This window comes from Dermochelys coriacea, chromosome 9, assembly GCF_009764565.3.
Source record: "Dermochelys coriacea isolate rDerCor1 chromosome 9, rDerCor1.pri.v4, whole genome shotgun sequence".
NCBI lineage: Eukaryota > Metazoa > Chordata > Testudines > Dermochelyidae > Dermochelys > Dermochelys coriacea.
The window spans coordinates 22,082,910-22,108,196 of NC_050076.1; the positions used below are offsets into that span (position 1 = coordinate 22,082,910).

Below are 25,287 nucleotides of genomic sequence, written 5' to 3' on the forward strand. Positions count from 1 at the left end.
GTCTCTAAGGTGTCACAAGTCCTCCTTTTCTTGGTACAGAGTTTAAAAATCTTCTAAAATTATTAATTTCAGGTAGGCTATGTGCCATTAGTGTGGTGGGTTTTTTTTATCTGCTATTAAAGTAGCCTTGTGCAAAATGAAAACATTGTTAAGCAGTTAAGTCTTGTTAAATTTTAGAGACTGACCTCTCTCTAACAAATCTTGGAACATATGGTCAGTACTTAAAATAACTACTGTGGATGATCATTTTTCATACAATAGCTCAGGCTTGTGACTATCATTCTTATTTATTAACTGTTTATACATCACATTTTTTCATTGCAGCATGAAATGTATGGCTGCATTTAGTCAAGTATTCTGCTTTAGCAACTGTTGATGTTTTTTGACCTAGTTCGTAATGCAAATTTAATATTGCATTGTTTTTAGAAGAAAAACATCTCTTCACGTCAGAAATGAATACTGTAGTCCCCTGCTAAAGTTAGCCATTTATCCATTAGTTTCTTTATTACAAAATTTCAGTTGGTCTTCTATCCCATAGTAGAGCCCCCCAAAAAAGACATTAAAAAGTTTTGTACAGATTGCACAACTACCTTTTGCATTTGTTTCAGTGAATGCCAGATTAATAGATAGGTATAATGATCACTAAAGAGTAACGTTCAGATGTAGTAGTGGAAAGACTAGAGAATAAAGATTATTTGTGATTCAGTTTCAAAAGTTTGTGCTTCTCTTCTGTTCAGAGTCGCACATCAGTACAGCTGTTAATCCCTAGTAACTTTAGACTGTATTTAATTGGAACGTTTTAAGTTACAGGCTTCTTATGTATAGCATTTTTGTGTTTTAGATAGACAATAAAAGAAAACTTTAAAATGTCTAATTCACATGCCTGCATGTGTACATATGTTTCACGGCCAAGTTCTGCTTATACCTATGAACTTCTTCAAGTACTACAGAAAATTAGTTGGCACTAGGTTTTTATTTGTATTTTGTAAACTTTCATAAAGTCCTTCATACAAAAGCATGCATGTATGGATATGTTGCATTCAAAATGTGCAGTTTACATATTTAGCTGAAGTTCTGGTGACTGTAATGGGTAATGCATGACACTATTATTGTACAGAAAGTGTCAAATTCATCTTTGCACAGATTTTTACTTATATGCCCGCTTGTTTCCTCCAGTTAGTCTGCTGTCAGTGTCGTCCTGATCTCTCTTCTCAAAATCAGTCCACTGGAAGAGGTCATCGCATATTAGTTCTTACGTGTTCATACTGTCTCAGTATTTGCCATATATAATACTAAAGTACTGTACAAAGTATAATAAATCGATAATTCCTAAATCTTGAAAAAGTTTATTAAATGTCAAGTTGGATCTGTGCAGACTATATTTAAAATTACAGGACGAAGTCAGCCTTCACAGAAAAGCCAACTATCTCACTGACCTTTTTTCTCTATAGCTGTGTTAACAAAACTATATATAAATTACTGTGTATGTCCATCTGCCAGGAATGAAATGGACAGCCGGGTAAGACCAGTACATAAGCTTCTTCCTTAGTCTTGTCATCCTGTCTTTTGTACTGGAAGCATGGGTCATATGCCTGTTCTTTTTTTTTTCTTTTATGCTCTCTTTGAGTCAGAGAGGTGAGCTGCTTTTCCATTTACTGTGAGTATAGATGAAATACCAACCTATTCTATTTCTGGCGCGTCCTCTGGATATAGCTCTGTAAGCCTTGAAACCAAACGTTACGTCTTGCCTCACTAATACCATTTTGAGGCTGTGTATTCTCTAAAGGAATAAACCAGTGGTCTAGAACCAGGTTAAGCACAAACAGTTCAGTGTCTCCATGCTAGTTCTGTTGTTTCATGTTTTGAACCCCTGCAGTTTTGTCCCACTCTGTGCTAGCACAGTTGCATTGCTCTCTAAACATCTGTGGCAGTTTCCAGAATTGGTGTTTTGTGGAAAACTTTGAAAGTCAGTGGTTTACTGAGGGACAATAATAAAGTATGTAATAGAAAAGTTTGAGCTATTCGTGCTGTTATCGCAGAGTCCATTGTCCACGATAGTCTGAAACAGTTTAATGCTGACTATAGACAAGACCTGAGAGTCTTTCAACAAGAAAGAAACTGGTTAGATCCAAACAGAGCTTTAAGTTCCTCTCTCCTGATGGTGGTATTGGATGAGCTGTTTAGACCCTTTGTAATTCTTCCTTTGTAGAGGATACTCCTACAGTGTACAGCTCTGTGTTTCTTGAAACTGCATATTGGGTCTTACTCCAAGTTGGTGACAGTTAGCCAGTGTTGGAATTATCGTGCTAGTATCCAACTCTGGATAAAGATACTATTCTTCCTGCAATGTAGCATTGCTTTGGTTAGTTTGCAGGACCTAATTTATTATTATGCACATAGAGGGGATTGTAACTATTAACAGTCCCAGTGAGATCATAGGGAGACGTTGTGTTATTTTGAAAGCCATGGTCGAGAGTAAGAATGGAAATTTACCTGGTCTCTTGTCAAGGAGGCCCCAAAACGATATATTCATCTGCCTATAAGAAAAGGAGTACTTGTGGCACCTTAGAGACTAACAAATTTATTAGAGCATAAGCTTTCGTGAGCTACAGCTCACTTCATCGGATGCCATCGGAGGCATCCGATGAAGTGAGCTGTAGCTCACGAAAGCTTATGCTCTAATAAATTTGTTAGTCTCTAAGGTGCCACAAGTACTCCTTTTCTTTTTGCGAATACAGACTAACACGGCTGCTACTCTGAAACCTGTCATCTGCCTATAGGATCTTGATTGATACTTAGCTTGTTAAATGACGGCTGGAGCTCTTATCAAATGGGCAAGATTGTGTGGCCTTTGTTTGAGGAAGAACCTCTAAAATTGTCAGGCATCAGTGCTGGGGTCATGCTGCCAGAACATGTCTGTGAGGTGTGATCGAGTGGTGCCACCATTATCTCTCTGGTGGTCCTGCTGTAAGATTTGTCAGTGCAAGTACTTGTGGTGGTATTTTTTTTTTATTTGCCTTCCTTATCTCTGGATAGACAGCAGCATCTTGACCACAGATAAATAATTTGCCCATAAAATACTGAAACCTGAGGCTGATTGCAAGAGGATAGTAAGGGATTGTCTGTCATAGCACACCCTCAGTGTGACATTAGTCCTGAGTATGCTACAGAGAATGCAGGCAAAAGTCTGTGGAAGGCAGATGCCAGGGATGGGGAAACTGTGAATCCTGGATTTGGAGCAAGCATCAGGGAACCATCTGTGGCAAATTTCTTTCCTTTTAACATGTATGGTTGCTTCTTATTAATATGTAAGAATATGCAGTACCTAAAAAAATTAAATGTGCCCCAAAGTGGAGATTGAACTTTCAGTCCTAGATCCTGTGCTGCAGCCTAGAAGCACCCAGTTAAGGAAAGGACTGCAAAGATGGCTTTTGTGTTCTGAACTGGGTTGGTCCCATAATTTAGCTCAAAGCATACCACTCTAAATTCCATTAGCCATAGTTGCGAGGGATCAGCATGAGATAAGGTTGCCCCCTTCCCTCAACTTGGTCGGTAATTTGTCAGTGGTGTGGCATAAAGTAACTCTACAGGAGGATCTGGCCTCCAATTTCCTAAACTCAAATTCTGCTGCACTACTTCTGCCAGAGATGACATGTATAGTCTTGGCTTTCCAACAGAAGTAATATAGGTGCAGGAGAGATGGGTAATGCTAACATCACAGCAGGTGTGCGTCTGCAATCCAGGGAGGAATTTGGCACCTACATACCATAGTGATGGACATGTTTGAAAGCTGTAGCCTGAGATGTACCATGAGATGACGACACCTGCATTTAGTGCTAGTGTCAGTTTAACAAATTATCGTATTTGTAAGAGAAACTTTTATCAATGCTCATGTATCATGTCATGCCAGTAAAGAAATTTGAATTAAAACTGTTACAAAATATTACACTGTATATATTTTCAAAGTTTTAAACACTATCACTTATATTACATTTATTTGATTCACAACTATTATGTGTATATTCCAGTAAAAGCATGTAAATGGATAATTACAACTTTAGTTCTTTATCTCATCTTGTGTGTTGTAGTAATTTGTCACCAGTTCAGATATAGAAGAGAAACCCAAATACTTTGTCAAAATGACAGTTGTTTCTTGTCTTTCTACTTACTAGGTCATGTTACGGAATTCTAACTATTGTTTCCATATGCTAATTTATCAGTAGTATTACATGTCCAATAAAATTATTGCTTCGTGTTCTCAAAACACATTGAGGTGTCACCTTCTTTTACTGTGACAGGTTTCAGAGTAGCAGCCGTGTTAGTCTGTATTCGCAAAAAGAAAAGGAGTACTTGTGGCACCTTGGAGACTAACAAATGTGTTTATATAGCTCATGAAAGCTTATGCTCAAATAAATTTGTTAGTCTCTAAGGTGCCACAAGTACTCCTTTTCTTTTTGCTTCTTTTACTCTATTTGCAGTATGCTTTAGACAGTTCCCTTTGGTTCTCTTTACCATTTAATGTCATGTGGAATTGCTGAGAAAAGCTTATTTTGATAATGGAGCTGGAGTTATTTAATAACTGAATATATTTCTGAAACTAGCAACCTTCTTCAGCGTACTGGTAGTGTTAAAGATCTAGTATTACTGTTTGTCTGTTTGTATAGGGCATTGCATTTTTGTAGGCTTAACCTTGAGGATTGCAACATCAACTCTTCTATAAATCCAAGCTGTACAACTGGATTTCCTATTCAGTTATTTTAATAACTTCAGTATAAAAATTCTGATTTTTAATTGATTGCCCTTTTATATTATATGTGCTGCCTACTTCCTTTTTCTAGACCAGTGGTTCCCAAACTTGTTATGCCGCTTGTGCAGGGAAATACCCTGGCGGGCTGGGCCGGTTTTTTTACCTGTCACATCCGTAGGTTCGGCCGATCGCGGCTCCTGGTGGCCGCAGTTCTGCTCCAGGCCAACAGGAGCTGTTGGAAGTGGCGGATAAACAAACCGGCCCGGCCCACCAGGGGCTTTCCCCGCACAAGTGGCGGAACAAGTTTGGGAACCACTTTTCTAGACTATAGTGCTTTTATGTCGTAGGACACAGTGTACTTATGGACTGTGGCTCTTGTCCAGTTGTCCTGGGTGATGCAACTGTTTTATAGGGTCTTCTGCTGTGTTTTTGATACATTAAGCCATTATAGTTTCTGAATCCTGTGTCCTGTGATGTCTGATGCTTTTATCAGTGTTTCATTTTTTTGTTCATCAATATGTAAGATAACTTTCCTGTGTTCTACCTCCTTGTAAAATCTTTTTTTTTTAAAGCAACATTTTGTAACACACTTAACTATGAGTTGAAGCAGAGAATAGAACACGTGATTTAATTGTGTTGGGTATGATTTTGCTTTTGCTTCTCATTGTGTGCCTCCTTCTGAATTGGTCCACAGGCAATGAAAGAATCATCCAAAGGCCAAAGAGAGCTTGATTAATTTGACTTGGAATGGGAAGGAACTAGTTAGTGTTGCAATTTTTTCTTCCCCATTGTTTTGTTCATCTGCCTGGCCAAAAAGGAAAAGTCATTCTGTAGATGTAACAGGTGACAAACTGGATGTCATGTGTCCTACCCAGCTCTTATGAAACAGTTTTACTTTATAGTGAAACGTATTACTTTTACAGGAATACAAACCATAATCACCTGTATCTGTCACATTCAAATTTCAAGTCCTTGTCTTTAAAGCTTTGGCAATTCCTTTGCTCTGCATAAGTGTTACTCCAAGCAGTTTCCTTCTCCTTTTCCATGCTGTTCCTTAGGCTTGGAAGCCTTCAGCTTCTTGAACAAGTCAACCATTCTTTCTTCATTCAATTCTCTCATTTAAAACAATTCTCAATTCTCCTTTTCTAATTCACCATAGAAACAAATTGTTAAGAAACAACTTGAGATCTCATTATAGAAAGAAACAAAAACTTATAAGTTGTCATTTTTGCTAGATCTTATTAAAATTAAATGTAATAGCTACAGTTAAAGTGACAGTCAACTTGAAATGAAGAGTTGCAAGTATTTTCAGGTACTGCATCAGCACCTAGATCATCCTGCCAATTTCTGTAATTTTACAATCACAGTTTCTATTTTCAAATATTTCTCTCCCCTGTGACTGTGTGAAAGATCCAAACAAGGAATTGACTAATCAGGAAATGTGGTGAAACTGACTACCCACAAAGTACTGATAAATGTTCAAGTAAACAAACTGAAAATAATTTCTCTAATCATTCTGTTGTAATTTTAGTTGTATTTGTAATATAACAATAAACCATTTTCAAACAAATGTTTTTTCTAAGTTGAATATTTGTCAATGCCCTTTATTCTAAACTGTTCATGTGTGCAGTAACTTAATAATCAAATTTCTTAATGCTCTCTTTTGCTAATATCTGTTTATGCACAAGTGTGTGAAATTTTGAATTTTTACTTTAAATGTCTGGAAAAATCTTACACATTTACAAATGTATATTGAATTATGCAGGCTCCTTTGAAGCCTTTGGATGAACTCAGGCTATGCCTGGTCTACAGGAGCCCTGGTCTCAGCTGTGTGTGTATCAGGAGAGAACATTCTAATTCTGTCTGATAAATAGATCTATATTACAAAATTTGGTTTTCTTTTTAAAAATCTCTATTTTTACTTCACTGAAATCTTGAAAAATCATTAAGGTTGCAAAGTGAAGCATTCTGGTCAGCTAATGATGAGGTTGCCTTTACAACCTTCACTTTTACTTCTGTGTGTATACTCGTATTTTAATTACACAATCATCTTCCAATCTATGTATTCAACAAGGCAGACATTCTGCAGATATAATAGTATCTGTATAGTGAAGGTGTACATAATAAACAACATAGAACAGTCCTTTTAGATTAAGTTTGGATCAGATTTTATTTGCCATTTCCACAGTGTAAACTCGAAATAGATCCACTGAATTGATGGACTTGCACAGCTGTGGAATCAGTAACAAAGTAGTTTTGGGCTCTCTGCACAGGCTGGACAATGTACAGTGAGCGAAGCAGGGATTAGTAGAAAGTTAAGTAGAATTTTTATTGTCTCATTCACTGTGTACTGTCCAAGGTATGTTCATAAGAATGGCCATACTGGGTCCGACCAAAGGTCCATCCAGCCCAGTATCTTGTCTACCGACAGTGGCCAATTCCAGGTGCTCCAGAGGGAGTGAACCTAACAGATAATGATCAAGTGATCTCTCTCCTGCCATCCATCTCCACCCTCTGACAAACAGAGGCTAGGGACACCATTCCTTACCCATCCTGGCTAATAGCCATTAATGGACTTAACCTCTATGAATTTATCCAGTTCTCTTTTAAGCCCTGTTATAGTCCTAGCCTTCACAACCTCCTCAGGCAAGGCGTTCCACAGGTTGACTGTGTGCTGAGTGAAGAAGAACTTCCTTTTATTTGTTTTAAATCCGCTGCCCATTAATTTCATCTGGTGGCCCCTAGTTCTTGTATTATGGGAACAAGTACATAACTTTTCCTTATTCACTTTCTCCACACCACTCATGATTTTATATACCTCTATCCCCCCTTAGTCTCCTCTTTTCCGAGCTGAAAAGTCCTAGCCTCTTTAATCTCTCCTCATATGGGACCCATTCCAAACCCCTAATCATTTTAGTAGCCCTTTTCTGAACCTTTTCTAATGCCAGTATATCTTTTTTGAGATAAGGGGACCACATCTGTACGCAGTATTCAAGATGTGGGCATACCATGGATTTATGTAAGGACAATAAGTATTCTCCGTCTTATTCTCTATCCCTTTTTTAATGATTACTAAAAAAAAATCCCATTTTCTTTTTTGACTGCCACTGCACACTGCATGGACGTCTTTAAAAACTATCCACGATGACTCCAAGATCTTTTTCCTGATTAGTTGTAGCTAAATTGTTTGAATTGTTAAAGGTGTTGAATTATAGTATCAATACTATAATTAAAATTGCATCATAATGCATATGCAAAAGAGGATAGTTAAAATTTTGCCAACAACCTCAACATTTGCATTTCCAGACATTTGAGTGATTCCATTTGCAACTTAAACTTTCAAATGTCTGTTATTTAATACCATTGGTAAATCAGAAAAGTGCCAAGCGCACCGTTTCATAATTATATAGAATTATTTATAAGTATTGTTCCTGAGAAATTGCCTGGTGCTGTATTCATGGTATAACCAAAGAAATTACAGCTCAGGCCTGGCCTACTCCTAAAACATAGCTATGTCACTCGGGTATAAAAAGTTCACAGCCCTGAGATATGTAGTTAAGCTGTCCTAAGCCCTGGTATAAACACTGCTAGGTCAATGGGAAGAATTCTTTCATTGACCTAGCTACCACCTCTCATGGAGGTGGATTTACTACAGCAATGGAAAAACCCATTCCCTTACTGAAACAAATGTCTGCACTACAGTGCCACAATTGTGCTTCTGTAGTGCTTGTAGTATAGCCTCTGATTTAAACAGAGCTATTTCCCTGTTACATCAGTCTTTTTGTCTCAAGAACTACTGTTAATCTTTAAGTGCCCTCCAAGTACAGGTGAATAATTACAAGTGGTACACCAGTTTTCACTAGTGTAACTTAACATTGGACTAGTTGTATTAAAATATTTTAGTTTAACTCTGAAATAAACGTATTCTGAAAACCCAAACCCAGAAAGGGCTATACAGTTCTGTCTGGAAAATTGTGAAATGTTGTACAGAGCCTTCTAATTTATCATCTTCTCTATTGGCGTGTAATGGTATTTATAAGAATGGGTTTTTATTGTTATCCTGTTTTCTGATATAAACAATGTATTCCCCTCACTTCTTTCCTCCTGCCACCCTACATAATTTATTTCTTTGTTTCCATGTTGTACTTTCCTTGTTGGATAGTCCCTTTATTAGTTTGTATTTTGGACAAATAGGATTGAGGAAATTTATGCAAGTGTTGAGCAGATATTATACAGGACAAATAATGTTATTGTATTAAGTAACAAACAGAGATAAAGCTGTATTTAATGCTAGTTTTATATTTCAAAATAAAATCCCATACTGATGAACTGAAAGTAGTTACTTGATCTCTATTTACATTAAAGAAGTCTTCTAAAAGTAAAATATTTAGAAAGCTGCTAAAACACGTTAAATCACATCACAATGACTTGGTCCAGATTGGGAGTATTCTGTAATTATTTTATCTTAAACTTTTCAGACAATGAGAAGACAACGAAATGAAGTTGTCGTGGAGTTAAGAAAGGTAAGATGAATTAGCATTTTTACTAAATATAACTTTTATGTCTCAGGCATTTGAGTAGAAATTACAAAACTTTTTTGTGTCTGTGGCAAAGACAATCATAGTGTTTACTTTTTTATAGGTTTCAGAGTAGCAGCAGTGTTGGTCTGTATTCGCAAAAAGAAAAGGGTTACTTGTGGCACCTTAGAGAGTAACAAATTTATTTGAGCATAAGTTTTCGTGAGCTACAGCTCACTTCATCGGATGCATTCAGTGGACTGAATTCATTGAATGCATCCAATGAAGTGAGCTGTAGCTCATGAAAGCTTATGCTCAAATAAATTTGTTACTCTCTAAGGTGCCACAAGTACTCCTTTTCTTTTTACTTTTTTATAGACCATTTAAAAGGATGTTGTTAAATTGTATTTGTCTTTTCAGGGTCGGTGTAGACACTCACATTTTTGGTGGGGAGGGAAGCTTCAAAGCGGATCCTACAAAGTCGGGAACTAAAAATGCACATTAGTTGTCTGTTTATAAATGAATGACTGTAACTTAATTTAAACTAGTTACACGAAGATCTTTAAGTCGAAACATCCCCTTGGATGTTGCCTCACTGATAACCAGTGCTTGCATTACCCTTTATTTGCTTCCTGTCTCTAATAACAATAATCGCTGGCTGTTCCCATTAGCCCCATCCCATCCACTGGTTTCAGTGACATAGGCGAATTAATTTTGGTTTCTTCCTCCCATGAAGAATTAGGGCTTTAAGGAATATTTCAATTTCTGTGTTGCTGAAACCATCCTCTATCAATACTCATTGTGAATCCTGTCCTTACTCCTTGTTTTAGGATTTGGGTAAGCTTTGGTCCTAATAATTCCCAAGAATGACAGTGGACTCCTTTTTTACTTGCAACTTAACAAGAATCATGGCTTCTCCTTCACGCTTGCAAACAGATAATCAGGTCAAGCCTACTACATGCTTGGGGGAAGGGCAAAAAATCCTCAGATGTCCATACTTCTCTATAGCGAGAAAAGATATTCCGGCCATTAAATCAGCAGTCAACTATAGCCCAAAACATACAGGGAGGCAAGAGTTAAAAGCTGTAATCCTTCAACATATATTATTGCCATTTAAGTAAAATAAAATCACCATAGGAGAGATGGCTGGGGTGACCTTTTAGTGATAGAAATGTGTGCACTATTTTGTCTTCCCACTTGCCCCACATGTTGGGGAGGAGACCAGTGGACTGAACTGGCAAGCATCATACCCATCGATCAGGGCTGTTAGAGAACCTAGAACTTGGGCATGGTGAGAAAAGAAGGATGGCAACAAAACTGTCCTGTTGCAGTTGGCACGTATTAAAAGATTAAAACTAGTATGAGCATCCCTACAATACGCTAATATATGATGGAGAAAAATTAGGAAAGCAGTCAGGTTTGTTAAATATTTTTAGTGGGTGAGATTTGAAACCATACATTGAAAAATACATTGATTTTTTTTTTTTTTTTTTGTTTAAGAAGCTGCTGTGAAAATGCAGAATGTTTACACAGCATTGGGATTGTGGAATATGTTTGGAAAGTATGTTAACTTTCACTTGGACATCTTAAATTCATTTCCATGCTTAAGTCTTTTCAAGTGGAATACTAATTTGCCAAGCTTTGTTTTTTCAACATCTGAATCTGTATTTTCGGGTTGTCAAACTCCATGATGCTCCATAGTAGCCATGGCATATTTTGCAATACCAGACTACTGATTCGTTTGCTCTGAAATCTGAACAGCATTTCCACAAAGATTTTGATGCTGGGGTGGAAGTCTTCAAATTCTCTTTCTGTGCCAGAGCAATAAGTGCCAAGTTGGGAACCAAAAAAAAAAAATAGCATTCAGTTCAGTATAATTTTAGATGAAGCAAAAGGTGGGTGTAGAAGGTAAAACTTTGGATGTTGGGACTGGGGGAGTATAAGCCATTAAAGCGCTGAGGAAAAAAAACTTAGGACAAAATGTACGACTTTTAAGGTTAACAGAAAATCGAATGCAGTGAATTTAGTGGTTTCAGTGATGAATATAGACAAATGAGTTGTATATAGGTCATGTCACATACAGTAAAATCTGATACAGCTATAGCAATAATCAAGGGAAGGCCATCTTGTTCTTCGGGAAGGTATAAATCATGGGTGGGCAAACTTTTTCGCCCGAGGGCCACATTGCGGTGCGAAACTGTATGGAGGGCTGGGTAGGGAAGGCTGTGCCCCCCAAACAGCCTGGCCCCCATCCCTGTTTGCCCCCTCCCACTGCCTGCCCCCCTGACTGTCCCCCTCAGAACCCCCAACCCATCCAATCCCCCCTGCTCCTTGTCCCCTGACTGCCCCCTCCTGGCACCCCACCCTAGGATCCCACCCCCTATCCAACCTCCCCCCGTCCACTGACTGACCTGACCTATCCACACCCTTGCCCCCTGACAGGCCCCCTGGGACTACCATACCCTGACCACCCCAGAACCTCCGCCCCATCCAACCGCTCGCTCCCTGTCCCCTGACTGCCCCCCTGGACTTCCTACCTAACCCCCCCACCACCACGTGCACCACTGCCCCCTTACCATGCTGCTCAGAGCGGCAGGCGTTTGCAGCCCTGCTGCCCGCACAGCAGCATGACTGTGTGGGAGGGGAAACAGCGGGGAAGAGGCTGGGGCGAGCCTCCTGGGCCAGGAGCTCAGGGGCCGGGTTGGATGTGGCCCGCGGGCAGTAGTTTGCCCATCTCTAGTATAAATGGTGAGCACTCATCTTAGTCACGTACTTCAATGCCTGGCTTGAATGTCTGAGCATTAATAGTACCAATGAAATACTTCCTTTTACGTTGTGGGTAAAAGTAAGTCATCTCAGCTTCTGCGGGGGGGGAGGGAATAAAGCTACAAAACACAGCAAATTTATTTTTCTTTAAAGAACAAGAGAGATGAACACCTGTTAAAGAGAAGAAATGTACCCCATGAAGATATCTGTGAAGATTCAGATATAGATGGCGATTTCAGAGTGGTAAGAATTAACACTGTCTGTCTAAAGTTTATTTCTTAACTTTTTTTTAAAAAAGTGTATCTAACTGCTTTGGGTTTTTTTCCCCCAGCAAAACACCTCGTTGGAGGCAATAGTTCAGGTAAAAATATTTATTTTTTCCTGAACTTTTTTGGCTTAATGACAAATATAAAATGGCTGAATTCTAAGTTATTAATTTTATTGTAGAATGCTTCAAGTGACAACCAGGGTATCCAGTTAAGTGCAGTGCAGGCTGCAAGGTAAGAGCACAGTTTATTCAGCTTTACTGTTTCTACCCTTGCTTCTTATATAGGGCTACTAAATTAAGAAAATCATGAATTCTTGCACTAGTTGATAGAATGGTGATGTCATCTGTGGATCAAGTTCACCAAATATTAGTGCTGTAATAGCGTATCTTGTGTAAACTTTGTTTATAAAAACCAAACTGAGAGAATGTAGATATTAAGGTTGAATTCTCTTAATAAATATTCATGTGAACTCTAGGATTTTAGTAAATGCCATACTACTGACTTTCAAAATAAATTGAGTAAAGATCCTAATTAATTTCATATGCATAAATAGTCATGGAACACAGTTTCCCTTTTAATTTAAATAAGTTGTCTGAGGTGTTTAAATCATCACAAGACTACCAGATACCTAACAAGTTAGACTAATTGGCAAATACTTGAAGACACTTTAAGTCAGGGGTTCTCAAACTGGGGGTCGGGACTCCTCAGGAGGTTGTAAGATTATTACATTGGCGGGTCACAAGCTGTCAGCCTCCACCCCAAACCCCGCTTTGCCTCCAGCATTTATAATGGTATTAAATATATAAGCAAGTGTTTTTAATTTATAAGTGGGGGTTGCACTCAGCGGCTTGCTGTGTGAAAGGAGTCACCAGGACAATAGTTTGAGAACCTCTGCTTTAAGTTAATGAAACCTTTGAACCTCTTAACCAGTCAAGTAGCAGTTCTTGAGCTGTTTACTCTAAGGATTTGTCTACATGAGAAAGTTGCACCAATTTAACTTGGTGTGATTTTTTTAAAGCGTATTTAGTTAAACTGGTGCAAGGCTGTATGGACGCTTATTTCAGTTTAAACCAGATAAGGAATTTATTTGAAATAAACTGAAACATGACTGGTTTAAATGGAAATAAGAAAGTCCACATAGTCTTTTTCACTGATTAAATTGGTTTAGAAACAATTTTAAGTTAACTGAGTGCAACTTTTGCATGTAGACAAGGCCTACAAGCAGAGGTCCTTTTAATCTTAAAATAAGGTGTGAAAGCTATTTAGTTGTTTTTCTTATACTGCTCTGCCACCTTACACAGCATCTGAAGCTTGAGCAGAAGGGAGGACATGATCTACCTGTAATTTCCTGAAATACATGACTAGAGTACATGGCAAGGACAGAGCATTGTTTGAACAGGAGCAGTTACAAATAACTGGAGTTAACTGATTCTTGGGTTATGAGCTGCCTGAGAGGACAGCAAATACGTTTGTTGTAGTTTTTTAATAAACCTAAACTGTGCAGTATTTTGCCATTAAAAGTGAATATTGGGGTGGGTTTTTTTTGTAGGAACTGGGGTATGTGTTGTAATTAATCCTAGGATAACTTATTAATATTTTGTCTGTAAATCTACATCTCTCCTAAAAAGGAAGTTTTTCTTCTCTGTTGGCAATATAAATATACATCTGCAGTAACATCACGCAGCTTTTACAAACTTTAAATATTCAAAGCCCCTAACCGGATTGTATTAAGATATTTTCACTGTGCAGACTCTGCTTTACTTGCCAGTTTAAGGCAGTGGCCACTGGTAGTGTTCAGGACTGGAAGCAGCAGCAGTCAGTCACAGCTACTTTTCTTGTCTACCATGTTCACTGTCCCCCTCTAGGGACACAGTTTGGTGTGGGCTGGGGCAGGAGGAAAGGAATGTGCTTCTGATCTTCCCCCCAGCTTTGTTCTTCTGAAGTAGTCCCACTTGCGCTCCCTACAGGCCTTCAGTAACGTCATGGATGTTGAAAAGGGAGGTTAAAGGAGTTAAACTTTAAGTGGGTTTGTACTCCCTCCTTCCTAGCAGCATGTGCTTTGTATTAGGCCTGTCGATTAATCGCAGTTAACTCACGTGATTAACTCAATAAAGTTAATCGCAGTTTTAGTTGCACTGTTAAACAATAGAATACCAATTGAAATTTATTTAACCTTTTGGATGTTTTTCTACATTTTCATATGTATTATGTTCTGTGTTGTAATTGAAATCAGTGTATATTATTCTTTATTATAAATATTTCCACTAAAAATGATAAATAGTATTTTTCAATTCACCTCATACAAGTACTGTAGTGCAATCTCTTTGTCATGAACGTGCAACTTACAAATGTAGGGGTCTGTAATTACACTTAAACAATGTAAAACTTCAGAGCCTACAAGTCCACTCAGTCCTACTTGTTCAGCCAATTGCAAAGACAAATAAGTTTGTTTACATTTAGAGGAGATCAGGCATTTGCATGACACTTTTTGTAGCCGGCATTGCAAGGTATTTATGTGCCAGATATGCTAAACATTCATATGCCCATTCATGCTTTGACCACCATGCTCGAGGACATACTTCCATGCTGATGACACTTGTTTAAAAAAAAAAAAAAAAAAAAAAAGCATTAATTAAATTTGTGACTGAACTCCTTGGTGGAGAACTGTATGTCCCCTGCTGTGTTACCCACATTCTGCCATATATTTCATGTTATAGCAGACTCGGATGATGACCCAGCACATGTTCATTTTAAGAACACTTCCGCTGCAGATTTGACAAAGCGCAAGGAAGGTATCAATGTGAGATTTCTAAAGATAGCTATAGAACTTTACCCAAGGTTTTTGCGGAATCTGAAGTGCCTTTCAAAATCTGAGAGGGACCAGGCGTGGAGCATGCTTTCAGAAGTCTTAAAAGATCAACACTCCAATGCGGAAACTACAGAACCCGAACCACCAAAAAAGAAAATCAGCTTTCTGCTGATGGCATCTGACTCAGATCATGAAAATGACCATGCGTTGGTTCACACTGCTTTGGATTGTTATCGAGCAGAATCCGTTATCAGCATGGATGCATGTCCCCTGAAATGGTTGGTCGAAGCATGAAGGAACATATGAATCTTTAGGGCACCTGACACGTAAATATCTTGCAATGCCGGCTACAACATGAGAATGCCTGTTCTGACTATCAGGTGACGTTGTAAACAAGAAGCAAACAGCATTATGACCTGCAAATGTAAGCAAAATTGTTTGAGCGATTGGGTGAACGAGAAGTAGGACAGTGTGGACAGGCTCTTAAAATTTTACATTGTTTTATTTTGAATGTAGTTTTTTGTACATAATTCTATATTTATAAGTTCAACTTCCATGATAAAGAGATTGCACTACAGTACTTGTATGAGGTGAATTGAAATACTATCTTTTGGGTTTTTTTACAGTGCAAATACTCATAATCAAAAATAAATATGAAGTAAGCACTGTGCACTTTGTGTTCTGCATTGTAATTTTAATCAATATATTTTAAAATGTAGAAAACATCCAAAAATATTAAAATAAATGGTATTCAATTTTTTTTATTATGCAGTGCAGTTAATTTTTTTTTTTTTTTAATCGTGTGACAGTCCTAATTTGTATCCCCCCACACACTGACTCCTTAGTGAGGAAGAGGGAGGAAAGCATGTTCTGGCAGTCCTAACAAAGCAGCCAACACCTTGCTTCTTATCCTTTGCACCAGCTGGGAAGGTAATGCTGGGGAGGGGCATGTGGATGACTGACTTACTCCTGTCACGGGTTTATCATGATGACAAACCAGGTGTTCAACTCAACAGTCATACTCTTTTTAGAGTAGTAGCAGAAGAGGCAGTGGGATTGGCTGAAATAGTAGCGATGTACACAACTTTTCAGCAGTGCTAAATTCACTTATTTTTAAAATCCTATTTGACTTTGGGGGATTTGTCTGCAAATGTCGTATTTTCTCCTTTGTTTCTAAACAGGAAGCTTCTTTCCAGTGATCGCAATCCACCAATTGATGACTTAATAAAATCTGGAATACTACCTATTTTAGTGCACTGTCTTGAAAGAGATGACAAGTGAGTGTGTTACTTTTTTAAAAGAAAGTACTGATAGGAAAAGTTAATTGTTTTGAGAAGACTTCATAGAAATCCTTTGACAAAATAATTTGTGCAAGCATTTGCAAGTGTACATGTTATCCTACTGTATTAGATTCAGATAGTTTCACTGTAATACAAAACATATTCTAACTTTACACTTTTATCTGTAGTCCTTCTTTACAGTTTGAAGCTGCATGGGCTTTGACAAACATTGCATCTGGAACCTCTGAACAAACACAGGCTGTAGTTCAATCTAGTAAGTTGATCAATTTTGATGATGATGCATTTCATGTGCACACTGTAATTTCTTCAGAAGTATGAGGATCAAGTGATGATTTAATAAGAACCTACACCCCATCTCTCTTCCTCAAGTGTTCACTAATATACACTACGTAGTACTTTCATATGATAGCCACAGGATGTTGAAACTGAATTGTCAATCACAGGCACATCGCTGAAGGACCTGCCCAGGAACTCTCCTGCCAGAAATTCTACCCCTTCTCTGGCAAGCAGCATCAGTTGAAGCACACATCTGCTTTTGTTCTTCATTTTCTCAGATTTTAAATTCATTTGGTTTTCCTGATGGTGAGTAATCTCTTGTGAGAACTCACACTATTTTAGCAGAGTTAATATCTGCTGGTTTTCCAGTTTTCAAACACTATATTTTTTTAACTTTTCTTCACAATTAAGAGGGATTCCCTACCTAATTTTGAAGGCGGAGGAAAAGGTACAGACCAAGTCCAGAGAGTGCCTCCTCGGGAATTTACTTCCAAGATTACACTCAAGATAAAATGGTGTCCATATGTTCGAGAATCTGAAGTTAGGAAAGAATTTTTGTCCTTGCAACCCATGTTGCCAGATGAAACAGAAAATTGTTTTATGGTTCTGTGCCTGACATATTTCTCTTAAATCTACTTGAACGTCAACTTGTGAGATCAGGACTCAGTAGAACTTCTCTAGTATTGAATTTGGCAAATAAAGTAGTTGTGCTTTTTGAGATCTGAATATAGAATCACTGCCATGTTCAAGCAGGTTTTTGTAGTTGAATCAAATTCACTTCCTATTCTCTTCGAATTCTTCATGGATCTGCTATTGTAAATAAGGAAAAGGTTATAAACAGACAAGGAAAAAAATGAAGTCCACACAACTGAAAAAGCAGAACAGGAAGTATAAAAATATTATTGAAATCCAAAGACAATGTGATCAAATTTTCACATACTGCACTATGAACTGTCAATGATGAAGATGCTGAATTGCCAACAGTGAAAGGGCAGGGGAAACTTTTCCACTCAAGAAATTTAATGTGTGAAAACCGCACATTTAAAAACTCTTTTCTTATTCTTAAATATTTAATCAAAATGTAGAATTGACTCAGTGTGGCAGTGGTTTTCAAACTGGGGTACACATGGGCTCTTGTGAGGGGGTACGTAATAGCTCTATTATGACCCTACATCAGATGGAGGTATCCTAGAAGATTGGGGTGAGAAGAGACCTCAGGAGGTACTCTAATCCAACCCCCTGCTCAAAGCAGGACCAATCCCAACTCAAGGGTTCTCAAACTGGGGGTTCTGACCACTCAGGGAGTGATGGGGTTATTACTTGCGGATTGTGGGCTGTCAGCCTCCACCCCAAACCGCTCTTCGCCTCCAGCGTTTATAATAGAATTAACTATACAAAAAAGTGCTTTTTAATTTATAAGGGGGGGGTTGCACTCGGAGGCTTGCTATGTGAAAGGGGTACCAGGGCTGTCCGTAGAGAGGTGCGGGGGCCTTGGGCGGAAGTGATTCCATCACTTCCAGGACCCACCACACCAGGTAGGGGAATCTGTGCTTGCCCAAACAGCCAGGCGTGGCTCCGCGTCCTGCCCCAGGCCCCGCTTTGGCAATGACACGAGGCTTGGGTCACGCTGCCTGCCTTCCCGGGGCTAGCGAGGCTGCAGGAGCACTGCTGTAAGCTCTCCCTCGGGTGGAAGGGGCATGGCTGGGGGCTAGCCTCCCCCAGCCAGCAGTTCACTCACTGCCCATGTGCACTGGCCCGTGGGGCCCGGAGTGGTCACCCTATTCACTGTACCCTAAGGACAGCTTTGGGGGTCACCAATACAGAAGTTTGAGAGGCACTGGAATACATTGTTTGGAAATGGGTATGCAGCCTACAAAGTTTTAAAACCACTGCAATAAGGGAAAGTACTGTGCTAAAACTCTATCTGGTTTGAGTGATGAAATTAATATTTTAGCCTGATGACTAGGTTGACACAAGCATAGGTATTCTAATTTAATCTTTTATTAGCTTTATCTTTGATACGAGAAATAAAATGCTTCTTATTTATTGTGATAAATCTGTGACCACTTGACAATAACATAATCTGTTAACTGTTGGAGTTGCTTTTAAAATACAAAGTTAAAATGGATTTTATTTAAAGTTTTTTGTTTGTTTTTTTAATATGAATTTTTGGAATGAAATTTAGAGCCACCTTCTTGGTCTGGGAAGCTGAGAGGTGGTAAAAAGCAGAGAAAATGCTGGAGGGCAAAAAAGATCTTTCCATAGAAGTAATAGATTAATCCTGAATATCAAACTTTGATCAAATAACTACATGAGCAAATCCAAGGCAAATGTTTTACAGAATTAATCAGTGTAAAGATCACAGATCTTTTTAAAAAAATTACTTTAAGTCTTCAGTTCTTCATCTGAGAGAGTTTGTGTCTAATCAGAGAATGAATCTGTGTTGTGAAACTGCAGTTGGTTACAAAATTAATTATCCTTCTTTCTTGGGGCATTGTCAAAGGCCACTGAAATCAATGTAGGATCCTACTGAATTCAAAGGAGTTGGATTGAGCTGTCAGAGCAGGTGTTTTCTCTAATATTGATAGTCTCCCCTCCCAATACAATTTAGATTGCTGCAAGTGTATCTAGGTTCGGTTTTGCATGTTGCATTAGGATTAGGACTGTTGATTAATCGCAGTTAACTCACGTGATGAACTCAAAAAAAAAAATCGTAAAATTTTGAAATATATTGATTTCTATTCCCACATAGAATACAAGGTGTACAGTGCTCACTTTATATTATTATTTTTATTACAAATGTTTGTCCTGTAAAAATGATAAACAAAAGAAATAGTACTTTTCAATTCTCCTCATACAAGTATTGTAGTGCAATCTCTTTATCGTGAAAGTGTAACTTACAAATGTAGATGTTTTGTTTTTGAATGCGGTTATGTAATAAAAAAAAAAAAACTTTAGAGCCTACGAGTCCACTCAATTCTACTTCTTGTTCAGCCAATTGCTAAGACAAGTTTGTTTACATTTACAGGAGATAATGCTGCCCGCTTCTTATTTACAATGTTACCTAAGGTTTCAGAGTAGCAGCCGTGTTAGTCTGTATTCGCAAAAAAAAAAAGGAGTACTTGTGGCACCTTAGAGACTAACAAATTTAAGTGAGCTGTAGCTCACGAAAGCTTATGCTCAAATAAATTTGTTAGTCTCTAAGGTGACACAAGTACTCTTTTTTTTTTTTTTTTTTTTTTTGTTTTTTTTTTGCGCGAATGTTACCTAAAAGTCAGAACAGGCGTTCTCATGGCACTTTTGTAGCTGGCGTTGCAATGTATTTATGTGCCAATACGCTAAACATTCGTAGGCCCCTGCGTGCTTCAGCCACCATTCCAGAGGACATGCTTCCATGCTGATAATGCTCATTAAAAAAGTAATGCATTAATTAAATTTGTGACTGAACTCCTTGGGGAAAAATTGTACGTCTCCTGTTCTGTTTTACCAATTTTCTGCCATATGTTTCATGTTATAGCAGTCTTGGATGATGATGACTCGGCACATGTTTGTTTTAAGAACACTTTCACAGCAGATTTGACAAAACGCAAAGAAGGTACCAATGTGAGATTTCTAAAAATATCTACAGCTCTCAACCCAAGGTTTAAATATTTGAAGTGCCGTCCAAAATCTGAGAGGGATGAAGTGTGAAGCATGCTTTCCGAAGTCTTTAAAAGAGCAACACTCAGATGGGGAAACTACAGAACTAGAACCACCAGATAAGAAAATCAACCTTCTGCTGGTGGCATCTGACTCAAATGATAAAAATGGACATGCGTCAGTCCACTCTGCTTTGTATTGTTATCTAGTAGAACCTGTCATCATAGACGCCCATCTTCTGGGATGGTGGTTGAAGCATGAAGGGACATATGAATCTTTAACGTATCTGGCACATAAATACCTTGCGACGCTGGCTACAACAGTGTCATGCGAATACCTGTTCTCACTTTCAGGTGACATTGTAAATAAGAAGCGGGCAGCATTATCTCCTGCAAATTGAAACAAAACTTGTTTGTTTGAGTAATTGGCTGAAGTGGGACTGAGTTTTACGTTATTTTTTTTTTACATTACAAAGTTTTATATTGTTTTTGAATGCAGTTTTTTTACATAACTCTACATTAGTAAGTTCAGTTTTAATGATAGAGATTGCACTACAGTACTTTTATTAAGTGGATTGAAAAATACTATTTTTGTTTTTTACAGTTCAAATATTTGTAATCAAAAACAAAGTGAGCGCTGTGTACTTTGTATTCTGTGTTGTAATTGAAAACAATACATTTGCAAATGTGTAAACTACCCAAAAATATTTTAATAAATGGTATTCTGTTATTATTTAACAGTGCAATTAATCGAGATTAATTTTTTCAATTGCTTGACAGCCCTAATTAGAATCATTTTTATTTCTGCTATATTAAAGCTAACTTTTCAATGGATCGAAAGCCAGGATTGAGTCTGGCAGTTTGGATTTTTCTACTCATGGACTTAGATTAGAGACAATGTAAACACACCTAGTTCCATTGAAGTACTCCTTACTCAAACATTATGGAAGTATGGGTACTCTCTCTTGTAATGGTTTATTTGAATGAAGAAGATGGCCTATTAGCATCTCTCAAAAACTACCAGTCATTGTAATTACTGGAGGTATTTTTCCTATTATTACACTAGCTTTGTAAATCCTCTTGTTTAATATTGAATAAGGTCAGTGGCTAATAAACATGTTTTAATAATTAAACTGACATTTGACCCGTTATGTGTCAGGAGGGACAGCGGTGTGGTGTGTCTGCTTAGAAAACTAACAGTTTGACTATAAAATCAAATTTATAAATGAAACCTTCTCCTATATCCCCCCAAATTTAATGGAAATTCACTAAAGTCCTACACCCAGTGAACTGGGACCAAATAGTTAAAGTAAACGGGTCCTTCAGTGTTAACGAGTATTGAGTCCTTCCTCCCGACCACGCTTCTTCAGGAGGTGTTGCACGAGTACCTTAGCTTTTGGGGTGTAAGAGTACGGAGTTAAGAGCATCTTCCAGATAATATCACAATGTTTAAATGTTGACTCAGCAGTGACTGTGCTTGGGAGCTGGCCCCTGCTCCTATTGTTTCCATGTATGAGGCAGGAATGTAAGTATCTTATTCTTGGTGAGTGATTTTTGTTAAACCCCTTCCTTACAGATCAATTTACTTTTTTTGCCAGTCATTCATTGACAGTATTTGAAACATCGGAATCTCTTTTTTGGTAATCAGCTGGATTGCCCCTTTATCTAAAATTTTCAAGAGCCAGGAAGAGAAGACAGGATATGTAGGTGGCAGCTTATGTTGCTGTACAAATACTTTGATAAAAATGTTCAAGATTTTGCTCATTAAAAGTTCCTAACTAAAACTTCTGTTAATAACCGGTGATGGAAAAAAATGTAGAAAATATATAACCAATTAATGATGATTATTGACTTTTTTCAAATTAACTAATTGTGCTTGTTGGATTGATATTAAACTGTTGAAATTCCATTTCAGACAGTTCCAGTGATGATTATATAAATAAAACAGTTCAACATTAATATTGAAATTCAGTGGTAATTAATAGAACTAAATACAGAATTTCAACATTAACCATTTATTAAGAATAATTACTTAGAATTTAAACTTGTCATACAAAGTTATATAAAAATAACTACCTTAAATCTTTTGTTCTCATTATTTTGGTCTGAAGTGCAGACCCTTCTGTGAAAGAATGGTATGAAAGGAAAAGTTGTGTTATGATCTATGTTTATATTTGAACATCATCTGGAAAAAGAGTGAAGTCTCATTAACCAGAATACACACACAGCCAAAGAAAATCTTCACATCATGGGGTAATGGAATGTCAGTTTTTAACTTAAGAGCAAACGATAATGAGCACATCACTTTGGAACTAAGACTTTTTGAGTAACAGAGTGCTTTATTTTTCAGATGCTGTGCCACTTTTTCTGAGGCTGCTGCATTCACCCCATCAAAATGTGTGTGAGCAAGCAGTATGGGCTTTAGGCAATATCATAGGTTTGTGTTACTCTTACTATAAAAATACAGAAGTTTTTTTTTGAAATCAAATTAATAAACCAATTTGGATTCTGTTTATTTTTTTTTTTAAATTAGAAGTATGCTTAACTATAAGAGCAATGGGATTGGCTCAAATACATGGACTTAATTTCTCTCAAAATGCTCTTTGCTTAACTCTTTCTGCTTTCTCTCTTGCCCCTCCTCTAACACGTACATCTTTCAGTCCAGGTACAAGAAAAGGAAAGAATGTCTGGCAAACAAATCACATGCATAATGTTATAATGAAAAACAACTTAAAACAGTTTTCATTATAAAGGCTCTGGATCGTCATCAGAGCTCACACTTTAGTCACCATAGCTTTCATAGTACTTAATCTTTCTGGCCAAGCTTTTGGCTAACCTAAAACTTTCGTTTGTCTCTTCTTGATTATTGATGTAAGTGATATACCACAGAGATATTCAAATATCATAGTGGTGAGTGTAGTCTAAAAACGTCAGCCCCCCCATGTCTCAAATTCCTGAAATGTAGTGGGTTTAGGTATTGCTTAGATTGTGACAATAAGCTAAGCCCTGGTCTATGCTGGGGCGGGGGGATCGATCTAAGTTACGCAACGTCAGCTACGTGAATAAAGTAGCTGAAGTTGATGTACTTAAATCAAATTACCGTGGTGTCTTCACTGCGGCGAGTCGACTGCTGACACTCTCCCATCGACTCCGTCTCTTGAGGAGTTGGAGTACAGGAGTTGATGGGAGATCACTTGGGGATCGATTTATTGCGTCTAGAGACGCGATAAATCGGTCCCCACTGGCTCGATTGCTGCCTGCTGATCTGGCGGGTAGTGAAGACATACCCTAAGTTTTCAAAAATTCTGATTCTAGTTTTTCTTAAAAGATTAGTACGGTATTGTTACTTGGACCTGGGAGTGATGATGATCCTTCGCTGTTAACAATACAGCTTGGATATGACAATGCTGAGGACCATATAAGTATCTAGGTGGATGCAATACACCTCAACCTGTGGGGATATCATAGTAAACTGAAAATGTTCTATTCAGTTTCAAGCAATATGGAACTTGTCACAGAGCATTTTTGTCTGGATCAGTAACCTGTTATGATTGATGGGTTTCTATTATACCTTGTCCTCATGGTCGTTAATCACTATCTTTTTTCATTTGTTTTTAATCATGGATAACTACCTCTTCAGAATTCAGCAAATCACTTTTTGCTAGCACAAAGTATATTTAATGTGATGTGAATCAAAAAGGGGAGCAGTTATTTACTGCATGTTGAATGAGGTGTTTCTTGTACAGTCAGTTGGCAAGTCACATTTTGACTAATGGTGTCTATTGCATCCAAAGGTTTAGACAATTTTACATAGATCTTAATAGTGAAGGGTTTAAGTTTACAAAAATAAAGACATACTGGAAAGCTAATTTTGTCACTTGCCAGGATGTTGAATATTGGATATGCTATTCTCTGCATTACCAAAATGAAGTGTGTAAAGAAGTTACTCATAGTTTCTCGACTACCTTCTACTCAGATTACTGAACAATTTAATAATGCTAAACAGTGGGTATTGGGGAAACTGTCTGTTCTGAGAAGTTTTCCTTTTGGGGGTGTGTAGAAATAAATGTTATACCCCTGGTTCCAGATTTGCAGCTGACCTGAGGCCCAACCTCATGCCCAAATTGTGCTTGGAGACTGGAAGAATAGCCCTTGGGTCATCTAACAACTAGGCCCTTGGTTATTTAACATGGGAACGTAGTTCTACAACACCATCCCTTGTAAATAGTTTTACCTTTGTAAAACGATTTAATGTTTACACAGGTGATGGACCCCAGTGTCGAGATTATGTTATTAGTCTTGGAGTGGTGAAACCTCTGCTGTCCTTCATCAGTCCATCTATTCCCATAACATTCTTAAGGAATGTTACTTGGGTCATGGTCAACTTATGCCGTCACAAAGACCCACCTCCGCCGATGGAAACCATTCAGGAGGTGAACTGAATTATTCATTTATAAATTAAATTAAATTAAACAAGTTAAATTGTTGAATGTCTTGAATATTTCTATTTAATATTAACACACTGTCTCCCCTCCAGATCCTTCCAGCCCTCTGTGTTTTAATTCACCACACAGATGTAAATGTGAGTAAAAATATTTTCCACAAATTATTTTGTGACCAAGTCATGGACAGGTCACGGGCCGTGAATTTTTGTTTACTGCCCATGACCTGTCCATGACTTACTAAAAATACCTGTGACTAAAAGGTAGCCTTATCCATAAGTACATATGAGATGATTTTTTATTTATTTATTTTTATTTTTGGTTTGGGGATCAAACTGAAAAATCGGAAGGAAAAAATGAGTTTGGATTGAACCAAAACTGGATTTTTTTTCAGCTTTTTTCTCCAAAAAACTTAACTTTAAATATAATAGCCTTATAACTTAGATCTTTGCACATCTTCTTTAGATATTTCTCTCTTTATGGGTTTGACACTGTATTTTTTTTTGTTTGTTTTTAATGTTA

General features: G+C 37.7%; 1 protein-coding gene across 3 annotated transcripts in view; it reads left to right on the forward strand.

The window, feature by feature from the left end:
* KPNA4 (karyopherin subunit alpha 4) overlaps positions 1 to 25,287 on the forward strand; it is a 62,195-nt gene that overhangs the window by 3,163 nt on the left and 33,745 nt on the right. For 2 of the 3 annotated variants that reach the window (XM_038415815.2, XM_038415817.2), the window contains exons 2-10: positions 9,226 to 9,270; positions 12,184 to 12,273; positions 12,362 to 12,391; positions 12,478 to 12,530; positions 16,290 to 16,385; positions 16,577 to 16,662; positions 22,674 to 22,760; positions 24,587 to 24,756; positions 24,861 to 24,905. In XM_038415815.2, the coding sequence (XP_038271743.1) occupies positions 9,226 to 9,270; positions 12,184 to 12,273; positions 12,362 to 12,391; positions 12,478 to 12,530; positions 16,290 to 16,385; positions 16,577 to 16,662; positions 22,674 to 22,760; positions 24,587 to 24,756; positions 24,861 to 24,905 (702 nt within the window). Of the gene's footprint in view, positions 1 to 9,225; positions 9,271 to 9,657; positions 10,603 to 12,183; positions 12,274 to 12,361; positions 12,392 to 12,477; positions 12,531 to 16,289; positions 16,386 to 16,576; positions 16,663 to 22,673; positions 22,761 to 24,586; positions 24,757 to 24,860; positions 24,906 to 25,287 lie in introns of those variants that run through there. The other variant, XM_043492374.1, reaches the window with a different exon arrangement.